Source organism: Heterodontus francisci, chromosome 22 (assembly GCF_036365525.1).
Source record: "Heterodontus francisci isolate sHetFra1 chromosome 22, sHetFra1.hap1, whole genome shotgun sequence".
Classification (NCBI taxonomy): domain Eukaryota; kingdom Metazoa; phylum Chordata; class Chondrichthyes; order Heterodontiformes; family Heterodontidae; genus Heterodontus; species Heterodontus francisci.
In genome coordinates, this window is record NC_090392.1 from 42,093,244 (window position 1) to 42,120,075 (window position 26,832).

Sequence of the window (26,832 nt, forward strand, 5' to 3'; positions counted from 1 at the left end):
TTCTCCCCTCTCTCTCTTTCCCTCTCTCTCTTTCCCCTCTCTCTCTTTCCCTCTCTCTCTTTCCCCTCTCTCTCTCTCTTCCCCTCTCTCTCTTCCCCTCTCTCACTTCCCCTCTCTCACTTTCCCCTCTCTCTCTTTCCCCTCTCTCTCTTTCCCCTCTCTCTCTCTCTTCCCCTCTCTCTCTCCCCTCTCTCACTTCCCCTCTCTCACTTTCCCTCTCTCACTTTCCCTCTCTCTCTTCCCCAATCTCTCTTCCTCTCTCTCTCTCTCCCTCTCTCTCTTTCCCCCCTCTCTCTCTCTTTCCTTCCCCCTCTCTCTCTCTCTTTCCTTCCCCCCCCTCTCTCTCTCTTTCCTTCCCCCCCTCTCTCTCTCTTTCCTTCCCCCCCTCTCTCTCTCTTTCTTCCCCCCCTCTCTCTTTCCTTCCCCCCCCTCTCTCTCTCTTTCTTCCCCCCCTCTCTCTCTCTTTCCTTCCCCCCCCCTCTCTCTCTCTTTCCTTCCCCCCTCTCTCTCTTCCCCCTCTCTCTCTCTCTTTCCCTCTCTCTCTCTTTCCCCCTCTCTCTCTCTCTCTTTCCCCCCCTCTCTCTCTCTTTCCCCTCTCTCTCTCTCTCTCTTTCCCCCTCTCTCTCTCTTTCCCCCTCTCTCTCTCTTTCTTTCCCCCTCGCTCTCTCTCTCTCTCTTTCCCCCTCTCTCTCTCTCTCTCTCTTTCCCCCCTCTCTCTCTCTCCCTCTCTTTCCCCTCTCTCTCTCTCTCTCTCTCTCCCCCCCCCCTCTCTCTCTCTCCTCTCTCTCTCTCTCTCTCCTCTCTCTCTTTCCTCTCTCTCTCTCTTCCCCTCTCTCTCTCTCTTTCCCCTCTCTCTCTCTCTTTCCCCTCTCTCTCTTTCCCCACTCTCTCTCTCTTTCTTTCCCTCTCTCCCTTTCTCTCTTCCCCCACTTTCTCTCTGGCAGTTGCAGGATGCAGGAGCGCTCAGTACAGCAGTTTTGTGGTGGGTCAGTTCTTTTTTAAAAGCATCGTTAGTCAGTTTCACAGCTGACAGGAGCTGCATGAAAGTGGGAACAGAGGTTTCCTAACGTCGGACAGATTCGGGGGTTTTCCGGCGGTCTTTTGAAAATAGTCGTAAAACCCAGCATCTGTCCAAAGTTGGGAAACCACTGTTCCCGCTCTCATGCAGCAACTGTCAGCTGTGAAACTGACTTGCAATATTTTAAAAAGCTGGTCCGAAAGAAGAAAACTAGGGGAAATTTCTCATCTCTGAAATACATCCGGCCTGATCCTGGCCCACGGGCTGTATGTTGGACAATCCTGATCTAGAAAATCTAAAAGGCCAGTGGGCGGAATCCAGATGGAGGGAGAAGACTGGAGACAGGTAAAAGGATCCACTGTTCGGGGGGAAGACCCCAGGCCAAATAATTGGAGGCGAAGACGACGGAAGAAGAGCTCAGCAGCGTGCTGAGCTTCGAGGTGAGGGTGAATTTCATTTACTGTGAAGAGAAGGCTTTGGAAATATTATTCAAGTGTTCATTGTCCTTAAGGGAGTAGATGATTTGTAACTCCAATAATATGTCAGGGATTGTTATCGACTACAGTACCAGAGGACAAGGGTTCAGCTTAGGAATGCAAAAGGTTCTCAAACAATTTCATGTTTCACCACTTCATGCAGAGAATGGAAAGTCTGAAATAATTTGCCCAGGGAGGCAGGCAGTGAAGGAGCATCTAAGGGTGAATTGGGTTGGATAAATAGTTGAGGGAGTGGATGATTGAAAGTGATTAGGTTTTGAGACCAGCACACTATTCACCTTGTTTGCTATGTTGCTATCTATATCTAGATCTATTTGAAGAGCCAGTGTCTCAGGGCCCTACCTAACAACTATCTGATGATCTTTTTATTAAGGAGTTAATTTTATGAATTTGGGGCTCATTGACGTGAGAGATTTTCATGTGATCTGGAGGTTTTGATTCATCATTTTGCATCTGGCCACCCAGTGTCAACGGCGGTGCTTTTGAAGTCAGGTGTAGTACATTTGGTGCATAGTAAATAGTCGTTGGTTATAGCACTGAAGCAGGTTATTTGGCACATCGAATCTGCACCGGTGTTTTTCTCCACATGGATGAGTGAGTCTAATCAAATTCTCCTGCGCTAATTTGTAAGCTCCCCCTGCTCAGCCTCACCCCAGTCTACAGCACTAAGCTGATGTGGGCAGCTCCTATAGCAGTCATCCTATGGCCTATCAGTGAGTGCCAAAATAAGAACTGTTTTGTGTTGTGACCATTGAAGTTAGGAAGTGGATTGAGACTGCCCAACCTCATTTCATTTCATTCCCTTGCAGCCATCAGAGAGGAGACTTTCATCCCTTGAGTCTAGATTGCAACCACAGTCCCAGAGGTGAAAGGTCAGTGCTGTTACTGTACCTTTGTAATCAGGTCGCTCTGATGTTCAACAGAGCTGCTGAGAAAACCAGCAGCTGAACACAAGACCCGGAAGATGGGTCTGCGGAGTGCTGCTTTGTTGAAGCTGCTGTCCTTTATGTGAAGTGTTGAAAGCTGCGGCCACCTGCCTGTTCCAGTGGTTCACATGGTCGTTAAAGATCCAATTGGCAATTGGAAGAGGAGCAGGGACTCCTCAGTTATCTGAGCCGACACTACCACACACAGATTCAGTGCTAAACTATCTCATCGTTGTGGGAGGTTACTTGGAGAGGTGGCTGCACTTCCAATCGATTTAATCGTGTGAAACTTTGAGATGTTGCCGCACAATGAACATGATGCAGAAAGGAGCTTGAACTTTCAACCAGCCTATAGTTCTAACCATTGCCATGGAGAGTTTTAAGATGGCAGATTTTCCTGGAGGGGTGAAACTGCTTCACAAAAAGACTTTGGATATAGTGAATTATCCTGATTAAAATAGTCGAAGCCGCAATATCATAAGAGAAATTTGGGTTGCATTTTATTGCCATCATATTTGAAACCATACCTTCTGTATAAACAGAGAAGTCGATGCTAGACGCAGCGATGCCATTACCTCTCCTGTCTCTAGAGGCGCTGACTGACCTACCATCTATCTCCAGCATTTACTGTTTCAGATTTCCAGCATTTGCAGTTTTTCCTTTATCATCCTGCTCTCTCTGATCAATGGAACAGGTGTTTGGGAATTAGGTACCAAAAGGGAAATTAATGGAGTGATGCCCAGAAAATGAAAGAATATTGACAGTTATTTTTCAGCCCATTATCTGGATAAAGCTTAGTGCACAGATACAGTGCACATGTTAGACCGGGCCCTAAGATGTGTATGGAGATGGGTTTTACCTGGAGGACAGACCTATGTTAAAGGTGCAGTTTTTTACTCATGACACTTGTTCTGTTTTCCAGGTGAATCATTTGTCAAAAAGACACCCGGATATCAGGATAGATGATGTGCCAGAGTTAACATTGCCCATTATTAAACCGAACAGGGACTACTACTGCCAGTATTGTGACAAGGTAAGGACAGGGCAGGTGTGACGATTGCCAGTACTGTGTGAGGGAAGATGTGGCAAGGTGCGGACAGGGTAGGTTTGACTACTGTGGCAAGGGAGGAACCTGCCTCTTCACCCGCACCACCCCCCCCCCCCCCCACCAAATTTTAATGTCCTATGCATTGGTCATTGCAGTATGCCGGCAGTGATTCCAATCCCTCGCCTCGCATGATAAACCTTGGGACATGTCATTAGTTATATCTTGCTAATGTGTGAAACAATATCTGTGGAACCACTTCATCTTCAAGTATGCAGTGAGGTCATCCTAGGGTTTTATTTTATTCTTTCATGAGATGTGAGCATCGTTGGCAAGGCCAGCATTTGTTGCCCATCCCTAATTGCCTCTGTGAAGATGGAGGTGAGCCATCTTCTTGAACTGCTGCAGTCCATCTGGTGTAGGTACCCCAGGGGGAGATAGAGGCATAGTGGTGATGTCCCTTAACTAGTAATCCAGATGCCCAGGCTAATGTCCTAGGGACACAGGTTCAAATCCCACCACGGTAGCTGGTGGAATTTAAATTCAATTAATTAATAAATTCAATAAATTAATTTTAAAAAATCTGGAGTGAAAGCTAGTCTCATTAATGGTGGCATGAAACTATCATCAGTTGTCGTAAAAACCCATCTGGTTCACTAATATCCTTTAGGGAAGGAAATCTGCTGCCCTTACCTGGCCTGGTCTACATGTGACTCCAGACGCACAGCAATGTGGTTGACTCTTAACTGCCCTCTGAAATGGCCTAGCAAGCCACTCAGTTGTCAAGGGCAATTAGGTATGGGCAACAAATGCTGACCTTGCCAGTGACGCCCACATCCCATGAAAAAATCTTCAAAAACATTTGCAGTGCTGTTAGGAAAGGAGTTCCAGGTTTTTGTTCCAACGGCAGTGAAGGAACAGCGATATAGTTCCAAGTCAGGATGGCGCGTGGCTTGGAGGGAAAATTGCAGCTGGTGGTGTTCCCATGCATCTGCTGCCCTTGTCCTTCTAGGTGGTACAGGTCATAGGTTTGGAAGGTCCTGTTGAAGGAGGCTTGATGAGTTGCTGTAGTGCATCTTGGAGATGAAGGTGAAGGGAGCAAATGCTGGATGGGGTGCAGACCAAGCGGGCTACTTATCATGGATGGTGCTGAGCTTCTTCATTGTTGTTGGAACTGTACTCATCCAGGAGAATAGTCCATTATACTCCTGACTTGTGCCTGTAGGGCAGGCTTTGGGGAGTTAGGAGGTGAGTTACTTGCTGCAGGATTCCTAGCCACTGACTTTCTCTTATATCCACAGTATTTAGATGGCTCATCCAGTTAAGTTTCTGGTCAGTGATGAACCCCAGGATTTTGATGGTAATGCTATTGAATGTCAAAGGGAGATGGTTAGATTCTCTCTTGTTGGAGATGGTCATTGTCTGATACTTGTGTGGGGCAAATGTTACTTGCCACTTATCAGCCCACAATGAATGTAGTATGTGATGAGTCTCGAATGGTACTGAACACTATGCAATCATCAGCAAAGATCCCCACTCATGACCTTATGATGGAAGGAAGGTCTTTGATGAAGCAATTGATCATTTCAGCTGGTATTAGGAACATTGCTTTTCTCGTTATATATAAATGACCATGACTTGGTTATGGAGAGTATAATTTTGAGGTTTTTTTTTAGTTTTTAGTTTTTTTAGTTTTTAGAGATACAGCACTGAAACAGGCCCTTCGGCCCACCGAGTCTGTGCCGACCATCAACCACCCATTTATACTAATCCTACACTAATTTCATATTCCTACCACATCCCCACCTGTCCCTATATTTTTCCCTACCACCTACCTATACTAGGGGCAATTGCTAATGGCCAATTTACCTATCAACCTGCAAGTCTTTGGCATGTGGGAGGAAACCGGAGCACCCGGAGAAAACCCACGCAGACACAGGGAGAACTTGCAAACTCCACACAGGCAGTACCCGGAATCGAACCCGGGTCCCTGGAGCTGTGAGGCTGCGGTGCTAACCACTGCACCACAGTGCAGACAATATAAAACTCAGCAACATAGAGAATACCGAGTAGGATGCCAGCAGACTGCAGGAGGATGTGGATAGACTGGCGAAATGAGCTGATATGTAGCCGATGCAATTTAATATGGGTAAGTGTGAAGTAATGCAATTTGGGAGGAACAACAAGGAGAAGCTGTATAATTTAACTGGTAATATTTTGAGGGGGGTACAAAAGCAGAGGGACCTGGTATGAATATTCACATCTTTGATTGTGGCAGGGTAAATTGATAAGGCCTTTAAGAAAGTGTATGGGATACTTAGTCATGCTAAACCATTACAAATGAAGACCTCAGCTGGAGTATTGTGTGCAATTCTGGGCGCCACAATTTAGAAAGGATGTCAAGGTCTTGGAGAGGGTGCAAAGGTGGTTAACCAAGATGATACCAGGGATAGAGAAATTGGATAAGATGGGATTGTTCTCCTTAAAGCAGAGCAGGTTAGAGAGAGACCTAATAGAGGTATTCAAAATTATTAGGGGTTTTGATAATGCAAGTAGGAGAAACTATTTTCTCTAGCAAGTGGGTCAGTAACCAGAGATCCCACATTTAGAATAATTGGCAAAAGAACTAGAAGGGAAATGAAGAGAAACTTTTCACAAGATGGTTGTCAGAATCTGGAGCTCAATGCCTGAAGGGTGGAGGAAGCAGATTCCATAGGAATTTTAAAATGCAATTGAACACATACTTGAAGAGAATTAAATTGCAGGGTTATGGGGACAAAGCTAGGGTATGGGACAAAATTGGACAGCTCTTATTCAGAGGGTTGGCACAGGCACAAAGGAATAAATAGCCTCCTTCTGTGGTGTAAATTTCTATGATTCAGTATCATGGGAGCTCAATCTTCATCCCTGGTCTATTGTATGCCACCTTATCGAAGCACACTCAGTAATTTCTTCATTAAATATAATTGTCATGTTTGCCTGTCCGTTACAATTCCCTATTAACAGCAGTCTTTTTTTAAGTGCTCATTAATGTCCCTTATTATGGCTTCGAGCAGTTTTCCTACTATTACTATGAAACAGTGACATATAGTTACCTAAGTTTATTGTTTATAGACTTACTTTAAACAAAGGTATGACATTCTAATTCCTTAATAGAATTCCTGGTGTGGGAAAATGATAAATTATCACCAGAATCTAGAATCCTGTGACTTCTCCATCTAATAGCGCTTCAGTCCTTGTATTGAAAACAGTGTTTCAGTTTTGATTCTTATATTTTTATCTATTAATACTTCCTTCACCCTCATTTTCATTCTCTACCTCCTCTGATTATCCTGTTGCTTTTCACAGTGATGATATCAACTAAAACCGAAAACTGCACATCCAAGTATTAATGTGATGTGTGCTGATTCCCATCCAGACTGACCCCTGTTCCTGTGGTCAGTACTGAGTCCCATCCAGACTGAGATGTGATTACTGATCTCAACAGATAACACAGCTTGTAGCTGTTGCTCTGCAACTGCTTTAATCTGTCTTTAACAGGTCAAGTTTCTTAAAATGAAAGCCTTTGGATAGAGTTGTGTGATGCAGTACAAATGTTTAGGATATTTTGGATTGTACCTGTTGCATTCATTTAGAATTTATGATTTATGTAATAGGTGTACAAGAGTGCCAGTAAGCGTAAAGCCCATATCCTGAAGAACCACCCAGGGGCTGAGCTTCCTCCAAGTATCCGTAAACTGCGACCTGCAGCTCCAGGGGAGCCTGATCCAATGCTGAGCACACATACGCAGCTGAAGGGCACCATAGCCACGCTCCCTGTCTGCTGTCCGCACTGCTGCAAACAATACAGCAGCAAGGTGAGTGTTCCTGTGAGAGGTGCCATGGTTCTGGGGACAGTACCCAACTAGCACTTTTTAATTTGATGCCAGTGTAGAACTTAATGATAGTCACTGGGATGAGGGTCACTGCTGCTCTGAAGCTGTGATAGTTTCATTTTTAAGGGTTATTTGCTGAACTTTTAAAGCATTCTTTTTCTTTTCATTGATTTTTTTGTCATTTATGCAACAAGGAATGAAAAAGTCACTTGGATCAAGCTAAAATTTAAAAAAAACAGCAAAACACATCAGATTGGAAAATATTTAAAACACCATTTAAGAGGGAGTCCCTGGTTGGAACATCAAACCAAGGGGCAAGAGGGATGAGCAATCATCAACTGGAATCTCTCCACCCGAGGTGGGTGGGAGATGGATATTCCATGGGCCAGCATGGACCCACAATGCCAAACATGCTTCCTAACCCTAGCTATGCCTGTTGTAGGCCTGACTTTTGAAGTGAAAGAGATGTGTCTCAGTACCGAGGGCAGCTTCACTTCTTAAGCAGCCATTTGTCACATGAGGCAATGAACAAAGTAAGGCAAGTTGGTTGGAAATGGTATCTATTGGACTGTTTTCCTTTTCTAACTCATTTCAGTCCTTTAAACACATCATACAACATGATCCAATATGCAAATGAATCTTTATTGAGCTCACAATTCACTATGAGAAAGCAAGTCCTAGAATCGGTCATTTACAGTGCAGAAGGAGGCAATTCGGCCCAGCGAGTCCATATCGGCTCTCGATGGAGCAATCCAGTTAGCCCCGCTCCCCCGCTCGATCCCTGTAGCCCTGCAAGTTTATTTCCTTCAATTGCCCATCCAATTTCCCTTTGAAATCATTAGTGTTTCCTCTTCTGCCACCCTCATGGGTAGCGCGTTCCAGGTCATTATCACTCACTGTGTAAAAAAAGGTTCGTTCTCCCATTTCCCCTGCATCCCTTGCCCATAACCTTAAATCTGTGTCCCCTAGTCCTTGTACCATCAGTTATTGGAAACAGTTTTTGCTTGTCTACCTTATCTAAGCCTGTCGTAATCTTGTGCATCTCTCAAATCTCCCCTCAATTTCTTTTGTCCAAGGAGAGCAACCCCAGCTTTTCCAACCTAACCTTGTAACTAAAATCCCTCATCCCTGGAACCAACCCTCTCAAGGATCCTCACGTCCTTCCTAACGTTTGGTGACCAGAACTGGAGGCAATACTTTAGTTGGGGCCTAACCAGAGCCTTATAAAGGTTCAGCATAACTTCCCTGCTTTTGTACTCTATGCATCTATTTATGAAGCCCAAGGTTTCATATGCTTATATCACACTCCATGATTCAGTATGACTACAATCTATAATTGTTCACTCAAAACCTTTTATCTCTACATTTCATGCGTACGACCACTAAATCACAATACATCAAAAGACACACAAAAGTGAGCTCAAAAATAACAACAAGCAGCTCATCTCCATCTCTGCTAATCATCCTGTTACCATAGTCATATGATCCACTCAATCTCTTCCAATCACTTTATTACTATAAACACTGTGATCAGACCAATTTTTTTTTTCATGGGATGTGGGCATTAAACTGAGTGGCTTGCTAGACCATTTCAGAGGGTAGTTCAGAGTTAACCACATTGCTCCTAGACCAGCAAGACATGGAATAATGACCTTCACACCATCCTTCAGCTCCTCATTCTTGGTTTAAGCCTGCTTCACAATGCTTCTCTGTTCAGCAGAAAGCTGTTTTAATTCATCTTATGCTTGTACCACAAACAACCCAAGACATTGAGGTACGCAGGTATTGTGAACTCACGTTTCCACAGTATTGATCTGCTGAACACAGGATATAGCTTCAAATTAAAGCAGGAGTATATATGTATTCCCATGGTGGGGAGAAGGAAGGGCATCCAAAGTTAGAGCTCCATGGATGATTAAAGGTATTGGGATTAAAATGAAACAGAACAAAGAGGCTTATCAATGTCAGTTTTATAATACAGTCGCGAATCGAGCTGAATCCAGAAAGTGCAGAGGAGAACTGAAAAAGGAAGCAAGAGGGACAAAGAGAATGTGCTAGCTTCTTGAACTTGACACCATCATCTTTTTTGAGTCCGACCAAGTCTTGACTCACTCAATGGCTTAAGGAGTAATCATACAAGAAATAAGCGACATTACCTACTTTTGCTATGGATAGAGAATGTAACCTTCATCAATTCTTTCATTCTGTCTCTGCCAATTTTGAAGGAAAGCTTTGAGATCTTTGTAGAGCTCAAATCAGGCAAAGCAATCCCTTAAAGGAGCTGTTTTTCAGTTTCCTAATTGATTCGTTGATCTTTGTCTTGCTAGTTATATAGACTATAAGGTTGACACCTTATTCAGCTTTCCTTGCTGACAAAGCTTTTTCTTGCTAAATGTCATCCATACCTTGAAGAATTCAGGGAATGGGCAAGTTAACCATTTTATTGTTTCTAGCTACGGTACAAGTCATTTATAAGTAAAAAGACAGCAAAAACCTTAATCGTATGAAATTAAGCCAAGTTCTAATCCGATGTATATATTTATGTGAGAATAGGATATCTTGCACCTGGTGCAGATGGAGTACATCCTGGGTTGCTTTGGAAAGTAAGGTGGGGAGATAGAGGCAGCTCTGTATATAATCTTCCTTAGACTTGGGGATGATGCCAGAGGCTGGAGGATTGCAAATGTTCAAAAAAGGGGAGAAGCAACTACAGGCCAGTCAGCCTAATGATGGGAAAACTATGAGGGGCAAAAATCCAGGACAAAATTGATCACTTGAAAAAATATGGGTTAATATAATGAAAGCCAGCACAGATTTGTTTCAAACAAATGGTGTTTGACCTGCATGATTAAGCTCTTTACTGAAATAATGGAGAGGGTTGATGAAGGTAGTGTTTTGTATATGGACTTTCAAAATGTGTTTGATAAAGTACAACACTGGAGGGAAGTATATAGTGGTGTTCCCCAGGAGTTGGTATTAGGACCACTGCTCTTTTTGATAAATATTAATGCCCTGAATATGGATATATTGGGCATAATTTCAAAATTTGCATATGGCACAAAACTCAGAAACATAGTCCAACAGTGAATAGGATAGTAACAGACTTTTGGAGGACATAGACTGTTGAAATGGGCAGACGTGACAGGTGAAATTTAATGCTAAAATGTGGAGTTATTCATTTTGGTAGGAAGAATGAAGGACAATATAAATTAAATAGTATAATTTTAAAGAGGTATATGAACAGAGAGACCTGGAGGTTTACATACATAAATATTTAAAGGGGTCAGGGCAAGTTGAGAAGGCTGTTCAAAAAAACCTACAGGATTCTTGGCATAATAAACAGAAGCATAGAGTACAACAACTAGGATGTTATGTTGAACCATTAGTTAGGCCACAGCTGAAGTATTGCATACAATTCTGGGCATAACATTTTAGGAAGGATGTCAAGGCCTTAGAATGGGTGCAGATAGATGATTACTAGAATGATACCAGGGATGAAGGACCTCAGTGACACAAAGAGGCTAGAGAAAGAAGCTGGAGAGAGAGTGAGCCTGAGGGAAAACAGTACTGGAGACCAACAGGTAAAAGTGACGGCGGGGAATCATTGAGGGAGAGAGAGAAAGCGAGCCTCAGGGAAACAGTGCTGGGACCCACAGATGAAAGCAGCAGCCAAGAGTCAGAGCACTGGGAGAGCACAGCAACAAAAAAAATCAAGGAGTAACATCACAGGATAGCAGGTAGGTGACTTGATGTTCGGCGAGCCTGGAGGTGAGGAGCACGTAGCTGAAGGAGTTCAGGGACAGAGCACAGAGTAGAGTGAACGTCACGGAGCAGGTTTAAAAAAATCTCAGTGTCGTCTGCACAAGGGAGGGTGCTGACTGGTGAGTTTTTTTAATAACCCTTTCATAAGTCTTTAGTTTATTTCTGTTAAGTTTAGTTAGTCTAACAAACAGAGCCATGGTACGGATCCTCAGTCCTGTGGAATGCACATGCTGTAATATGTGGGAACTCTAAACCCTTCTCATCCAGACAACCATGTGTGCAGAAAATGTTATCAGCTGGAACAGCTTGAGCTCCAGCATTTGGAGATAGAGCAGCAGCTGGCGTCACTGTGATGCGTCCACAAGTTTGAGTGTTTCCTGGGTAGCATGCTTCTGGATGCTGTCACCCCGCAGCTTAAGGGTATACAGGCAGAGAAGGGTGACCGCCAGGCAGTCAAGGAGGACAGGCAGGTAGTGCAGGAATCCCCTGATGAGAGTGATGGTTCCTCTGGAAGCGCAGCCTGAGCCAGGTCTATGGCACCACGGCTGGCTCAGCTGTACAGGGGGCCAGGAGGAAGATGGGGAAAGCAATAGTGGTACAGGATTCTATAGTTAGAGAAACAGATAGGCGTTTCTGCAGCCACAGATGTGAATCCAGGATAGTATGTTGCCTCCCTGGTGCCAGGGTCAAGATGTCACTGGCTGCAGAGCACTCTGAGTGGGGTGGGTGAACAGCCAGAGGTCATGTTCCATATCGGTACCAACGACATAGGTAGAAAGAGGGAAGAGGTCCTGCATACAGCTTTTAGGGAGCTGGGAAAGAAACTAGCAAGCAGGACCTCAAGGATAATAATCTGTGGATTACTCCTTGTGCCACACGCTAATGAGTATATAAATAAGACGATAGAGAAAATGAATGCTTGGCTGGAGAGATAGTGCAGTAGGGAGATCTTTAGATTCCTGGGCCATTGGGATTGGTTCTGGGGGAGATGGGACCTGTACAGAGGTGTTACACCTGAACAGAGCAGGGAGATTGGACCTATACAGGCCGGAGGGGTTGCCAGGGCCAATGTACTTGAGGGGTGGTTTACTAGTGCTCTTGGGAGGGTTTAACCTAAATTGGCAGGGGCTGGGAACCAGGAGGTAGCATTAGAGAGGGAAAAAAAACAAGGTGTAGAAAGAATTGGGAGAGACAGCACGACAGTAAGAAATATTCAGGTATTAGATGGGGTCAGAGTAAGAGGGAGTGCAGTAGGTCTAAATTGAATTTATTGTTCATGTATGTGAAAGCAAGGAGTGTGGTAAATAAGGTTGGTGAGGTGCAGGCCAGGTACCAAGTGTGAATTTGATGTGGCAATTACAGAGATCTAGCTTTAAAAAAAGGATAGGACTGGATACTAAATATTGCTGGATACAAGGTGTTCAGGAAGGGAAAGAAGGAGGGGTGGCCATGTTGATTAAGGATATTGCAGTGCAGTAGAGAGAGGACGTCTGAGAGGGGTCAAGGACAGAATAAATTTGGTTAGAGCTAAGGAACAATAAAGAAACGATGACACTATTCTATAGGCCTCCAACTAGTGGGAAGATATAGAGAAACTAATTAGTAAGAAAATTACAGAGAGGTGCAAAAACTATCAAGTTGATATAATCGAGGACTGTAGTTATCCTCATGTGGACTGGGATAATAGTGTAAAGGGCAGAGAGGGCGAAGAGTTTCTGAAGTGTGTTAAGGAGAATTTTCTTGATCAGTATGTTTCCAGTCCAACGAGGAAGGAGGCATTCTGATTCTGGGCACTGAGGTGGAACTAGTGGATCAAGTGTCAGTAGGACAATATATAGGGGACAGTGATCATTGTATCATGAGGTTTAGGTTGGCTATGGAAAAGGGCAAGGAGAAATCCAGGGTAAAAATAATGAATTCGCCCTCCCCCAATTACAATGGGGTGAGAATGGATCTTTCCAGATAAATTGGAATCAAAGATTGATAGGTAAAACTGCAATGGAAAAATGGGCTGCCTTTAAAGAGGAGATAGTTTGGGTCATTCGAGGCATATTCAGAGCTCCCTGGATGACAAAAGAGAGTAAAATGAGGCAGAAAATTAGTTATTACGACAGATGTCTTGTTGATAATAGAAGTGAGGAGTAGGCTGAATATAGAAAGTTCAGAGGGGAAGTGAGAAGAGAAATAAGAGCAGCAAAGAGAAAATAAGAGAAGAGACAGGCAGCCAATATTAAAGGGAATCCAAAAGTCTTCTATAGGCATACAAGTAGTCAAAGGGTGATCGAAAGAGAAGTAGGACCGATTAGGGACCCAAAAGGAGATTTACACTCGGAGGCAAGGGGCATGGCTGAGGTACTAAATGAGTACTTTGCCTCTGTCAAAATCATATAGAAAGAGGAGTTGGTGAGAAACGGGATGGGCTAAAAATTGATAGAGGAGGTATTACAAAGGTAATAAAAGTTATAAAGTTGATAAGTCACCAGGCCCGGATCAAATACATCTGAAGATACTGAGGGAAGTAAGGGTGAAAATTGCAGAGGCACTGATTATGATCTTCCAGTCCTCCTGAGATACAGGGGTGGTGCCAGAGGACTGGAGAGTTGCCAGTGTTACACCCTTATTAAAAAGGCTGCGTTTGCTGACAATGCAACCACTAGGTGGCATAGTACTGGCATATGCACAAATACAGCCTCATCCAGTGAAATGTCACAGTCTGCGATGTCTCTGGCAGCTGCCAGTAATCAAGATGGCGCTGCTCAGTTTGTCACAAAAAGTAAATGCAGCCTTAAACCCAAATCCCCACAGTAGCTGCGATCGCCGCCTCCATCCCACCCTCAACAGTACCAGTGCGAATACATAACCAAATAATCTCATTGTAAGGCATCTTTCAATTCGCTCTTTATATGATGCTTATTATTCTAACATATTGTTTTTGGAAATAGATTCATGTGGCTTATCCTCTTGCACAATTACAGCAGTGCAAATGGATTCTGGGCTGTTTAATTCAGATAGGAGCCATCGCGCTTCTCTTCTCTTCTCCCCCCTCGGTCACTCACTCCCGCCCTCACCACTTCCCTATCTCGGCCACTCGTTCCAGGCCTTGTCGCATCCCCATCTTGGCCGCTGGCTCCCCGCTTTCTCCCACCAGCCCCCCCCCCCACCCCACAGCTGCTCGTTCCAGGCCTCACCACCTCCCTCTTCTTGGCCACCGGTTCCCGCATCGCTCCGTAACCCCTCAGCCATTCGCTCCCCGCCTTGCCGATTCGGGTTGTTTCCCACCCCCCAGCGTGGCAGGAAGCGATGAGGCCGAGAGCGATTGGCCGAGGGGGGATGCAGTGAGGCCTGCAGCGAGCAGCTGAGGGGGGCGGGGGGAAGCAGCAAGGACAGGTGCAAGTGGCTAATGGAAGGTAGCGGCGAGGGCGGGTGCAACTGGCTCATGGAAGGCAGTGGCGAGGTGGGGAGCAAGCAGCCCCGTTCAAGCATATGATGTTTGAAAGCGCTTGCGCAAGTTAGTCCTGGCAAGCTAGGTGCTGACATAGGCTGAGCATGTGCAGCACCACACAGGCAGAAAGAAACCAAAAAAGGGTGTAAGGATAAGCCCAGCAACTACAGGCCAGTCAGTTTAGCTTCAGTGGTGGAAAACTTCTGGAAACGATAATCCAGGACAAAAGTAACAGTCACGGTGAAATGTGGATTAATTAAGGAAAGCCAACCTGGATTTGTCAAGGGAAAATCTTGTTTATCTAATTTGATTTGAGTTTTTTGATGAGGCAACAGAGTGGGTTGATGAAGGTAATGCAGTTGATGTGGTGTACATGGTGTACATATCAAAAAGTGTTTGATAAAGTGTTACATAACAGGCTTGTCAGCAAAGTTGAAGACCATGGATTATGGGGGAAAGTGGCAGCATGGATACAAAGTTGACTGAGTGACAGGAAGCAGAGAGTAATGATGAACAGTTTCTCGAACTGGAGGGACGGTATTAAAACCACTACTTTTATTGATCTATATCAATGACCTAGACTTGGGTCAACAGCGCACAATTTCAAAATTTGCAGATGACAGAAAACTTAAAATTTTTGTGAACGTGAGGAGGATAGTGATAGACTTCAAGAGGACGCAGACTGAATGGTGGAATAGGTGAACACGTAGCAAATGAAATTTAATGCAGAGAAGTGTGAAGTGATGCATTTTTGTAGGAAGAGTGAGGAAAGGCAGTATAAATTAAAGGATCTAATTCTAAAGTGTGTCCAAGAGCAGAGGAACCTGGTGGCTTACGTGCGTTAATTGTTGAAGGTCGCAGGACAGGTTGAGAAAGTGGTTAATAAGACACACAGGATCCTGGCCTTTATAAATAGAGGCATAGAGTACAAAAGCAGAGATGAACTTGTTCAGCCTCAACTGGAGTATTGTGTCCAATTCTGGGCACCACAATTTAGGAAGGATGTGAAGGCCATTGGAGGGAGTGCAGAAAAGATTTACGAGAATGGTCCCAGAGATGAGAAACTTCAGTTACGAAGATAGATTGAAGAAGATGGGAATATTCTCCTTGGAGAAGAGGAGGCTGAGAGAAGATTTGATATCAGTATTCAAAATCATGAGGGGTCTGGACAGAGTAGATACGGAGAAACTGTTCCCATTGGCAGAAAGGTCGAAAACCACAGGACACCGATTTAAAGCGATTAGCAAAAGAACCAGAGGTGACATGAGGAAAGACATTATTATGCAGTGAAAGGTTAGGATCTGGAACACACTGCCTGAATGTGTGTTGGAGGCAGATTTAGTCGTGGTTTTCAAAAGGGAATTGGATAATTATTTGAAAAGAAAAGATTTGCAAGGCTACAGGGTAAAGGCAATTGAGTTGACTAGCTGAGTTGCTCTTGCAGAGAGCCAACACAGACACGACTGGCCGAATGGCCTCCTGTGCTGTAACCATTCTGTGATTGTTCTCCTTGGAGCAAAGGTTAAGGGGAGACTCAGTAGAGGTGTTCAAAATTCTGAACGGTTTTGACAGAGTTGTCACACTCGTGGAGGGAACAGTGATGAAATATGGAATGAACAGGAGGAATTATGAAATAAAAGCCAACTGTTGAACTGAACTACAAAAAAAAAGACACGTTTGGGCTACAGACAAGATGGAGTAGAGGTCAGGTGACTCCTTCTGTACTATCAATAAACGTATTTGTTTGTGAAGGCGAAACCCATTATGATGTCTGAATTAGCTTCGGGGAAAACCCATTGAAATGGAAAAGATCCCATTCCGTGCTAACGACTGCTATCTGCAGGAATGGAGCTAACAAAGACTTTTGCAGACAGACTGTCTCTGAAGCCAAGGCCAGGATAATGGGCTGGATTTTACACTCCGTTAGGCAGTTTTTTAGCAGGGGGTGGGCCGGAGAATTGGCACGGAGTCGTCCGCCACAGAACCCAACACCGTAATGCCAGTTTCCGATTTTCTCTGAGGCAGCAAAGTTCAGTGGCAGCACCTGTGCGACGGGATCATAATTTAAATCTGTTACATACTGTTTTGCATGAATTTATATCTAATTCACCGCGATCCTACCAAGCATTTGCAATCCTATACATGATGTGTAGCACTCACTTGTCTGCACTTTCCCGTCTTTGAAAACCTGATGCCACCGAGTCAAGAGTCATTGGTGCCTGCAAAAGTTAGGTCAGTAATCCGCTGTTATTTCGTGGAATTTTTTTTCACATGGACATTGCCGCTGAGATTAATCTGCAGATGTGAGGGAAGGAGGGACCTCTGCAAGTGGATACCTTCGGAGGGGAAGGAGGGAACTTTGCAATCGAACATCAGGAGACGCCAATAAATGCTTTTCCGATGCCGCCCCCACCATGTGATTCGGAGGAACGGCTGCCGTCCTTATGCTAAATGGCTACCTGTGGTTTTACGCTGGTGTTTTTCTCTGCAGCAGGGGAGAAGCAACTGGACTCTGGCACGTGAAGATCCGAAGTGGGGGTCTCTCTCTCTCTCTATCTATCTATCTCTCCATTCCAGCTTGAAAGCTTTCAAATCCTGCCTGTTGAGTGACTACCTTTGCATATTCTGGCTACAATCAGAAATCCCATTGGAGGAAGCCATTCACATCTCTATCTCCAAGAGACTCACCGAGCCAGTCAGCTGCCTCTTCAAGCTAATAGCCTCAGGACCACTGAATTGAGCTAGAAGCCAGCCAAATCACCAAACTTCACAGTCCGTATACCTTCTTTGTATGGACTGTACCTCAACCAATCTACCTTTCCCCACTCTGTAACCTATTTGTGTGTGTAAACCTCTAGTGTGTGTGAGAGAGTGAAGGTTGGAGCATTGTTTATTATTTTATTTGGTTTAGGTACAATAAAGTTAACCTTTTTCTTTGTTGACTCAAGAAAACCTGTCCGATTGGGTCTTGTTATGATCATAGCAAATCAGTAATCAGACACCTACTGAATTGGCCAGTGCATCCGCTTCAAGAAACAATGAAACCTGTTGCGGTCTAACAAGGAGAGGGAAAAGAGGGAAGCCCTTCAATGCTCCTCATTTGACCCCCATAACAGAAATTTGGGGCTCACGTCTCAGATTAAACCAAAGACAAAACGGAAATTGGAAGCGGGAAACCAACTTGATCCCTAGCAATAATTTAAAAACTTCAATCCAGGTTTTCTTGTGGTCTTCAGTGCTAGAGTACCAAAATGTCCACAATCGAGGCCAATGCCTTCTTAGAACAGAGTGGAATAACTTGGGCCAGGTTGAAAGCCCTATCTGTTGAAGAGTTGAGAATGTAGCTGGGCAGTTAGAGATTACTATGCATCCAAAAGCTAGGAAGCCTGAAATTCTAAAATATTTTTACCATTTTAAAATTGACACTGAAGGACCGGAGACAGGTATAGAATCTGAAACAAACAGCGTAACATTAGCTAAGATACAACTAGTGTTAATCCGTTAATTATGTTAATGGTTTGATGATATGCAGGTTGGAGGATGTTAATTGGGGTCTTAGTTGAGCACTTATAAGCAGACACTCACTGAAACTAGTGGAGGGTTTGAGTGAGGAGTTACGTGTTACTCTGCACAGTAATTTGAAACGGAGTCAAAATAGGCTCCAACATTATCCTTCCATAACAAGCTTTCTGGAATTTAATAGCTAAAACAGAGGAACTAGAATTAGAATTCTAGGAAAGGGAGAAAGAAGCACAATTCTAGGAATGGAAGGAAGAGAGGACATTCAAGTTAAGGCAGCTCAAACTGAATAGGGGAAGACCCAATGTACCCACTGAAGGCACCATTAGTGAGGGAGTTACCCCTAGCTCAGGACCGAGTGCTGAGCGCTTCAAGTTCTGCCTGTTGATCCCAAAGTTCAATGAGGAGGATGTGACAGCATTTTTCATCTGTTTTGAAAAGCTTTCAAAACAGTTGAAGTGGCCAGTAGATAGCTGGACACTTATTGCAAAGCAAATTAACAGGAAAAGCCCATGAGGTTTATTCACTGTTGCCTGATAAGAGTTCATCAGATTATGAGATGACTAAAAATGCTATTCTGAGTGCATATGATCTAGTACCGATACGTAGCGCCAAAAATTCCGAACTCTCCGAAAGCAGCTGGAACAAACGTACATAGAGTTCGAAAGATGTTAAGCAACTCACTTTCGACCAATGGATATGGGCACTTAAGGTAGAGTCCACCTATGAAAACGTTAGAGAGATGATCCTCCTAGAGGAGTTCAAAAACTCACTTCCCCTTTCCATAAGAAACCACGTAGAAGAACAAAAGGTTCCAAGAGCCAGGCAGGCAACAATCCTGGCTGATGATTATACATTCATTCACAGCCCTTGCTCCAAGGGAAACACTTCCCTTGTCAGCTCCAAAAATCTGAAAGGATAAAAAGTGGGAGATAGATAGGTGGATGAACAACCATGAATGAGAAGGGAGATCTGGAAACACAGGGGGCCCTCTTCAGGCCAAAAAGGAAGGTGTTGAGAACAGGAGTGACGCCCGGAAGCCTGTATGTTTCCATTGTAACAAGGCAAGTTGCCTTCAAGCTGACTGCTGGAAGTTACGGGGGAAACCCATAGGTTTAGTCAGGGTACATCAGACCAGTGCGGGAAAAGGGGCCCTGATGGAAAGCACAGCAGACCAGGCTGTGGCTTTAACTGTGGCAGTAAAACCGGCTGAGAGTGCGGGAAAACTTAACAAAATCCATGAGACTTACCAGGATTTTGTGTCCAGAGGAAAAGTGACCCCATACCCCACGAATGAGGCGAGTAAGCCCACAGTCATACTTAGGGATACAGGGGCCACCCAATCCCTTCAGCTTTCCCCAGAGAGTGCATTGAAGGCTAGAGTACTAGTAAATGGTATCAGAGGAAAGTATATGCCATACCTTTATACCGGGTGCACTTAGAGTGCAACCTTGTTTCAGGACCAATAACCATGGGGATTGTCCCTAGTTTACCTGTGGACAGAGTCAACCTGCTCCTGGGTAATGATCTGGCAGGGACAAAGATGGTAGCATCCCCAGTGGTTTTAGAAAGACCGAAATAGGTCAGGGAGACAGAGAAGTTACAGGAAAAGGTCCCTGGCATTTTTCCTGTTTGTGGTGACCCGGTCCATGGTCAAACAAGCTCCATCAGAGGAGGCTGAACTGGCATTGCAGACAGATGACCTACTGTCTGATTGCCTGGAACCTTCTTTGGGAAGTTAGACGATCCACAGGATGGGTTAAACAAGTCTTCCTTGGTCGAGGCTCAGCAAGCCGACCCAGGGTTAAAAAAGTTAGCACAGACTGCCCAAACGGAAACTGAAGCAGAGGTAGTTCCAGAGTGCTACTATTTTTTTAAAGGATGAGGTGCTGGTGAGGAAGTGGAGACCTCCTCACATACCTGCAAACGAAGAGTAGACCAGGTAGTGGTGCTGCCGAGGCACTGTAAAGAAATATTGAAAATAGCCCATGAGATTCCAATGGCGGGCATGTTGGTACCAGAAAAACCCAATCCTGCATCGGACAGCATTTTCACTGGCCACAGCTCCACAAGGATGTGCTAGAGTTCTGTAAGACTTGCCACACGTGCCAGGTTGTGGGGAAGCCTCAACCTGCACCTCTAATTCCCATACTGACTTTTGGGGAACTGTTCAGCAGAGTGCTGGTAGGTTGTATGGAGCCCCTGCTGAAGACAAAAGGGGGCTCCCAGTATCTTCTCACAATTATGGATGTGACTACTCGATTTCCAGAGGCTATCCCTCTAAGGTAGTGGTGGTGGGGCTAACCCAATTCTTCACTTGATATGGGCTGCCTGCTGAGATTCAGTCGGATCGGGGCATAAACTTTATGTCCAGTATTTTTCAGAAGGTCGTGAGTAATATGGGATAACCTAGCTAAAGTCCTCAGCCTACCAACCACAGTTACAAGGGACTTTGGAGAGGTACCACCAGACCCTAAAGACAATGCTCAGGGCATACTGCTATGAGTACCCCCATGACTGGAACAAAGGGCTGGGATTTCTTCCCTGACAATACAAAAAGTGCTGGAAATACGCAGCAGGACTGGCAGCATCTGGGATTTCTTCTGTTTGCTACCAGAGACTCAACCAATAAGTCCACTGGCTTTAGTCCCTTTGAATTAATTTATGGACACGAGGTGTGAGGTCCTCTAAAACTAATCAAGGAGAAGTTTTTGAGAGACAGGAACAAATCTTTCCTGTAAAACTACATCTCCGTGTTCCGAGAATGGCTCACGAGAGCCTGTGCGGTGGCTCAAGAACACCTAAAAACCTCCCAGACAGCTATGAAAAGGCAGGTGGATAAACATGCCAAGGCCAGAACATTTCAGCCGGGTGACCATGTGTTTGTGCTACTACCGACACAGGATGAACCAATGAAAGCCCGGTTCAGTGGCCCATGCAGATTTGTAAAGAGAATTAACCGAGTGAATTATATAATTGACGCCCCGGATCATAGGAAAAAGCAAAGGCTGTGCCATATCAATATGTTAAAACGGTATCACAGCCGGGAAGGGGACAAACAAGTACAGGTCTGTCAGGCAGTCAGGAAAGCGGAGGGCAAAAGAGACAGTGAGGACGAGTTAGAGGAAGGCCTGGATGATTCTCAAATCGAACCCCCTACCATCAGGTTAGCTAACACTGAAATGTTAGGGTAATTAGATACCGTACTCTCTCATTTAAACGCAGAAAAGAGAGGAGACCTAATATAGCATTTAAAGGCATCTGCAGGGACAAACCAGGGTGCACAACCCTGGATGTGGATGTAAGAGAGACCCCTCCCATAAAACAAAATCCCTATCATCTAGGTCCCAGGAAACTGACCCAGGTTCTGGAGGAAATTCAGACTGACGAACTAGAAATTAAAGATTTAAATTTTGAAGGAAGACACAGAAAAGCTCATAAGCCAAAGGAAAACCCTAAGCTCAAAAAAGTTTTTGTGGCAGATTAGGAGCGTGGTGATGGTGGTGATGACTGCAAGTCAAGTATCCTAACTGAGGAGGAATTGTGGGCCAGGCTGGATCAACACAGGAAAAACCATATACAAAAAGCACTGGATCATTTTCACAAAGTTATGCGCAACTTTGAATCCAGGGTTGAGTTCACTGATATAGAGAAACTGGAAAAGGAAGATGTTGTAGAAAGACACAAGGAAGTTCCATGTATGCAGGAGCACAAGCTGATTGAGCCCAGTCAGAGCACTTGGAGTTCCCCGGTTGTGCACGTGCACAATGCTGGATAAAAAAAATAGCTAGAATATGGCTATGATAGTGAGACTGATGAGTGTGTGTGTACAGTTTTTTAAAATTTGTGACCTTATAATGAAATGTTCCTGTTGTCATATTTCATTGGAAGGATGAGGTTTGATAGGAATGTCAGGTATTAGAGGAATAGGTTTCAATGGAAGCTTAAAGGTACTGGAGGGATGGGCAGTGATGGGAGAGTTGAAGGTACTAGGGATGGGTGTTGATGGGGGAATTGACACTGAAGTGATGGGCGATGAAGAGAGAGTTGAGACTACAGGAAAGGGCAATGATGGGAGAGTTGGTAGTGGAGGGCTGGTTGATGTTGGATGAGTTATGGTACTGAGTGGATGGGCAAAAATGGGAAATTGAAGGTACTGGGGAGATGGACAACAGTGATGGTGATATTGTGAAAGAAATGCTGAAAATTATGAATAATTACTTTTGCGTCACTATTTGCAGTGGAGCAAGAGATCAACATGCCAGACATCTCAAGGATGCTAATATTGAATCAGGGTCAGGGACTCACCAAAATTAATGTAAGCAAAATAACAGTAATGAAGAAAATGATGGCGCTAAAGGAAATTGGTGGGCACTTGAGAGAAATAAACTTGCAGGGCTACGTGATTAGAGTGGGGGAATGGAACTCATTGGATTGTTCTACAGAGAGCTGGCCTGTACTCTATAGGCCCGAATGGCGTCCTTCTGTGCCATAATGACTCTCTAATTAAAGAGTGCCAAATCCCCAAGATCAGGTGGTTTCCATCCCAGGATTTTAAAGGAAGTAGGTAGGAACATTGCCAATGCCCTGACTATAATCTTCCAAATCTCCAGATTCTGGAATGGTTCTTTTAAATTGGAAAATTTATTTATTTAGAGATACAGCACTGAAACAGGCCCTTCGGCCCACCGAGTCTGTGCTGACCAACAACCACCCATGTATACCAATCCTACATTAACCCCATATTCTCGACCACATCCCCACCATTCTCCTACCATCTACCTACACTAGGGGCAGTTTACAATGGCCAATTTACCTATGAACCTGCAAGTCTTTGGCTGTGGGAGGAAACCGGAGCACCCGGCGGAAACCCACACAGTCACAGGGAGAACTTGCAAACTCCGCACAGGCAGTACCCAGAACTGAACCCGGGTCGCTGGAGCTGTGAGGCTGTGGTGCTAACCATTGCACCACTGTGCTGCCCTAAATTGTGCATATCATTCCACAATTTAAGAAAGGCGAGAGGGGAATACCAGGGAATTGTAGACCAGTTAGCCTAACATCTGTTGTTGGTGAAATTACTAGTCTATAATTAAGGATAGGGTGACTGAACACCTCAAATATTTTCACATGATCAGAGAACCAGCATGGATTTGTAAAAGCTAAGTCAAGCCTGACGAGGCTGATTGAATTTTTTTGAAGAGATGACTCAAGTCGCAGACAAGGGGGAATGTTTATGGAGGTTATTTATGTAGACTTCCAGAAGGCATTTGGTAAAGTCCCTCATAAAAGACTGTTAGCTGAAGTTGAAGCTCATGGAATTGAAGGCAAATGATTGACCTTGTTAGGAAATTAGCTGAGCAGCAAGAGAGAGCGAGTAGGGATAATTGGCCCGTACTCTAATCGGCAGGATGTGACTAGTGGTGTCCTGCAAGGATCTTTGTTGGGGCCTTAACTATTAACTGTTTTCAATAAAGACTTAGAGGATGAGATAGAAAGCCACATATCCAAGTTAGTCGACACAGAGATATTGTAAGCAGTGTAGATGGAAGCATAATGGGCAAAACTCTGGCAAATGTATTTCATTGTAGGTAACTGTGAGGTTATCCACTTTGAACCTAATATAGAACAGGGTACTTTGTAAATGGTGAAAAGCTAGAAAAAAATGTAGGTCCAAAAAGGCCTGAGAGTCCATGTGTATAGATCACTAAAATGTCATGAACTGGTATAGAAAATAATCGAAAAGGTCATGGAATGCTGGCCTTTATATCCAGACGACTGGAATACAACAGGGTAGAAGTAATCTACAGCTATACAAAGCCCTGGTTAGACCACATCTGGAGTATTGTGAGCAGTTCTGGACACCACACCTTAGGAAGATATATTGACCTTGGAGAGATTGTAGTGTAGGTTTACCAGAATGATTGTGGACTCCAAGAGTTAAGCTACAAGGAGAGATAGCACAAAGTATGGATGTATTCCCTGAAATTTAGAAAGTTAAGGGATAATTTGATTTTTTTCTGAAGGGAGCAGATAGGGTAGATTGGGAGAAACTATTTCCACTGGAAAGTCTAGGACTAGGATGGATAGTTTTAAAGTTAGAGCCAGACCTTTCAGGAGTGAAATTAGAAAAACACTTCTACACACAAAGGGTGGGAGAACTTTGGAACTCCTTCCATAAATGGCAATTGCTGCTGGATCAATTGGTGATTTTAACACTCAGATTGATGGATTTTTGTTAACCAAAGATATTAAGGGATGTAGAGCAATGGAGTTGATCACAGATTAGACAACAATTTCATATATTTATATAGCACCTTTAATGTAATAAAACGTCCCAAGCCTCTTCACAGAAGCATTATAAAACCAAGTATGATGCTGAGCCACAAAAGGAGATATTAAGTCGGATGACCAAAAGCTTGGTCAAAGAGATAGGTTTTAAGGAGTGTCTTAAAGGAGGAGAGCGAGGTAGAATGGCAGAGAGGAGTTGGGAGGGTAGTCCAGAGCCTGGAGCCTAGACAACTGAAGGCACAACGAACAATAGTGGAGCCATTAAAATCAGGGATGCACATGAGTCCAGAATTAGAAGAGCGCAGGTATCTTGGAGGGTTATGAGGCTGGATGAGGTTGCGAAGATACAAAGGGGCGAGGCCATGGAGAGATTTGAAAACGAGGATGAGAATTTTAAAATCAAGACATTATTTGACCGGAAGCCAGTGAAGGTCAGTGAGTACAGGGCTGATCAGGGAATGGGACTTCTTGCGAGTTAAGACATGGGCAGCAGAGTTTTGGATGTTACAGAGATGGAAATAGGTGGTCTTAGTGATGGCACAAATATGAGGTTGAAAGTTCATCTTGGGGTCAAATGTAACACCAAGGTAGCAAGTAGATTGGCTTAATCTCAGACTGTTGCCAGAGAGAGAGATGGAGTTGGTAGCTAGAGAATGGAGTTTGGAATGGGGACTGAAAACAATGGCTTCTGTCTTTCGAATAATTCATTGGAGGAAATTTCTGCTCATCCAGTACTGGATGTCGACTAAGTAGTCTGAAAATTTTGCAGCAATGGAGGAGTCAGGAGAAGTGGTGGTGAGGTTGAGCTGAGTATCGTCAGCATACATGTGAAAACTAACATTGTGCTTTCAGATGTTGTTGCCAAGGAACAGCATGTAGATGAGTAATAGGAGGGTGTCAAGGCTAGATTCTTGGACACCAGAAGTAACAGTGCAGGAGCAGGAAGAACAGCCATTGTAAGTGATTCTCTGGCTATGATTAGATAGATAAGAATGGAACCAGGTGAGTGCAGTCCCACCCAGCTGGACGACATTGGTGAGGTGTTGGAGGAGGATGGTGTGGTCAGCTGTGTCAAAGGCTGCAGGTAGGTTGAGAAGAACGAGGAGGGAATGTTTAACTTGGTCATGGTCACATATAATGTCATTTGTGACTTTGATAAGAGTTGTTTCAGTACTGTGGCAGAGGCAGAAACCTGATTGGAGGGATTCAAACATGGAGTCCAGGAAACATGGGTCCGGATTTGGGAGGTGACAACATATGCAAGGACTTCGGAGAGGAAAGGGAGCTTGGAGATGGATAGTTTGGAAACTGTAGTTTGCAAGGGTGGTGAGGTCCAGGGTTGTTTTTTTTGTGGAATTTGGTGCTGACGGCAGATCTAAAAGAGGAGAGGGACAACACCTGAAGAGAGAGAACTGTTTACCATATTGGCTAACGTGAGGACCAGGAGGGAAAGTTGGATATTCAGTCTAGTGGAAATAGGATCGAGGAAACTGGGGGTGGGTCTCATGGACAAGATGAGCTCAGAGAGGGCAGGGGGAGCATTATAGGAAGTTTGGCCAGGTGGGCTCATGGAAGGGAGGGACGCAACAGAGGCAGCTGATGGGATGCTCTTGATCTTGGTGACAAAAAGGTCCATGGGCTCCTCGCACTTATTGTTGGAGGTAGCTGTAATTCAATTAAATGGCGGAACATGCTCTGAGCTAAATGGCCTACCCCTGTTCCTATATTTCTCTTCAGACTTTCATGTTCTTACGTTTTATTCCTCCAACACAAAGAAAGGACTTGCATTTGTACAGTGGTTTTCACATCTTCACAGTGTTGGAGCCCAAAACTTGCTTTTGAAATGTAGTTAGTATTATTTTGTAGACAAATATACCAACCAGTTCTGTGCACAGCAATGTCCCACAAATAGCAGAGGTGAATAGCCACTTCACCTATTTTAGTGATGTTGGTTGAGGGATAAATGTTGGCCAGGACACTAGAAAAAACTCTTCCTCTTCTCTTTAGTGTTTTGGGATTTTTTTCATGTCCAGCTGAGTTCTCAGTAGTTCAGTTTAACATCTCAAACATCTGCTGAAAAATGCACAACAACGATACTGTTGGTGTGCAGGAGTCATGGGATGGTCCAGGATTGCTCCAAGCCTGGGGTATGAACCAGGCTAGGTATGTCTGTACACCTCCACTTGCACAGGAGCAGATTACATTTGCCGTGTACGAGGGCTGATAATGAGAAGTGCATGAAGACAATGATGTCTGTTCTGAATAACTGTTTATTCTGTCTCCAGGCAAAAATGGTGCAACATATCCGCAAAAAACATACAGATGTTCTGCAGGAGAATCCAAATGCATTGCAGACGCTGCCTGCACAAACACCGATTGTGGCCACTGTTATCAGTGCAGCACCGACTGTTGTGAACACAGATGGCTCAACTGGCGACACAATTGTGGTGAGGGCAA

General features: G+C 44.3%; 1 protein-coding gene across 1 annotated transcript in view; it reads left to right on the forward strand.

Annotated features, from left to right (window-relative positions):
• The window catches only part of prdm10 (PR domain containing 10), a 222,800-nt gene that overhangs the window by 166,597 nt on the left and 29,371 nt on the right, over positions 1-26,832 (forward strand). Inside the window, exons 17-19 of the mRNA XM_068054249.1 lie at positions 3,364-3,474; positions 7,143-7,343; positions 26,661-26,822. Coding sequence (XP_067910350.1) covers positions 3,364-3,474; positions 7,143-7,343; positions 26,661-26,822 — 474 coding nt within the window. The remainder of the gene's footprint in view (positions 1-3,363; positions 3,475-7,142; positions 7,344-26,660; positions 26,823-26,832) is intronic.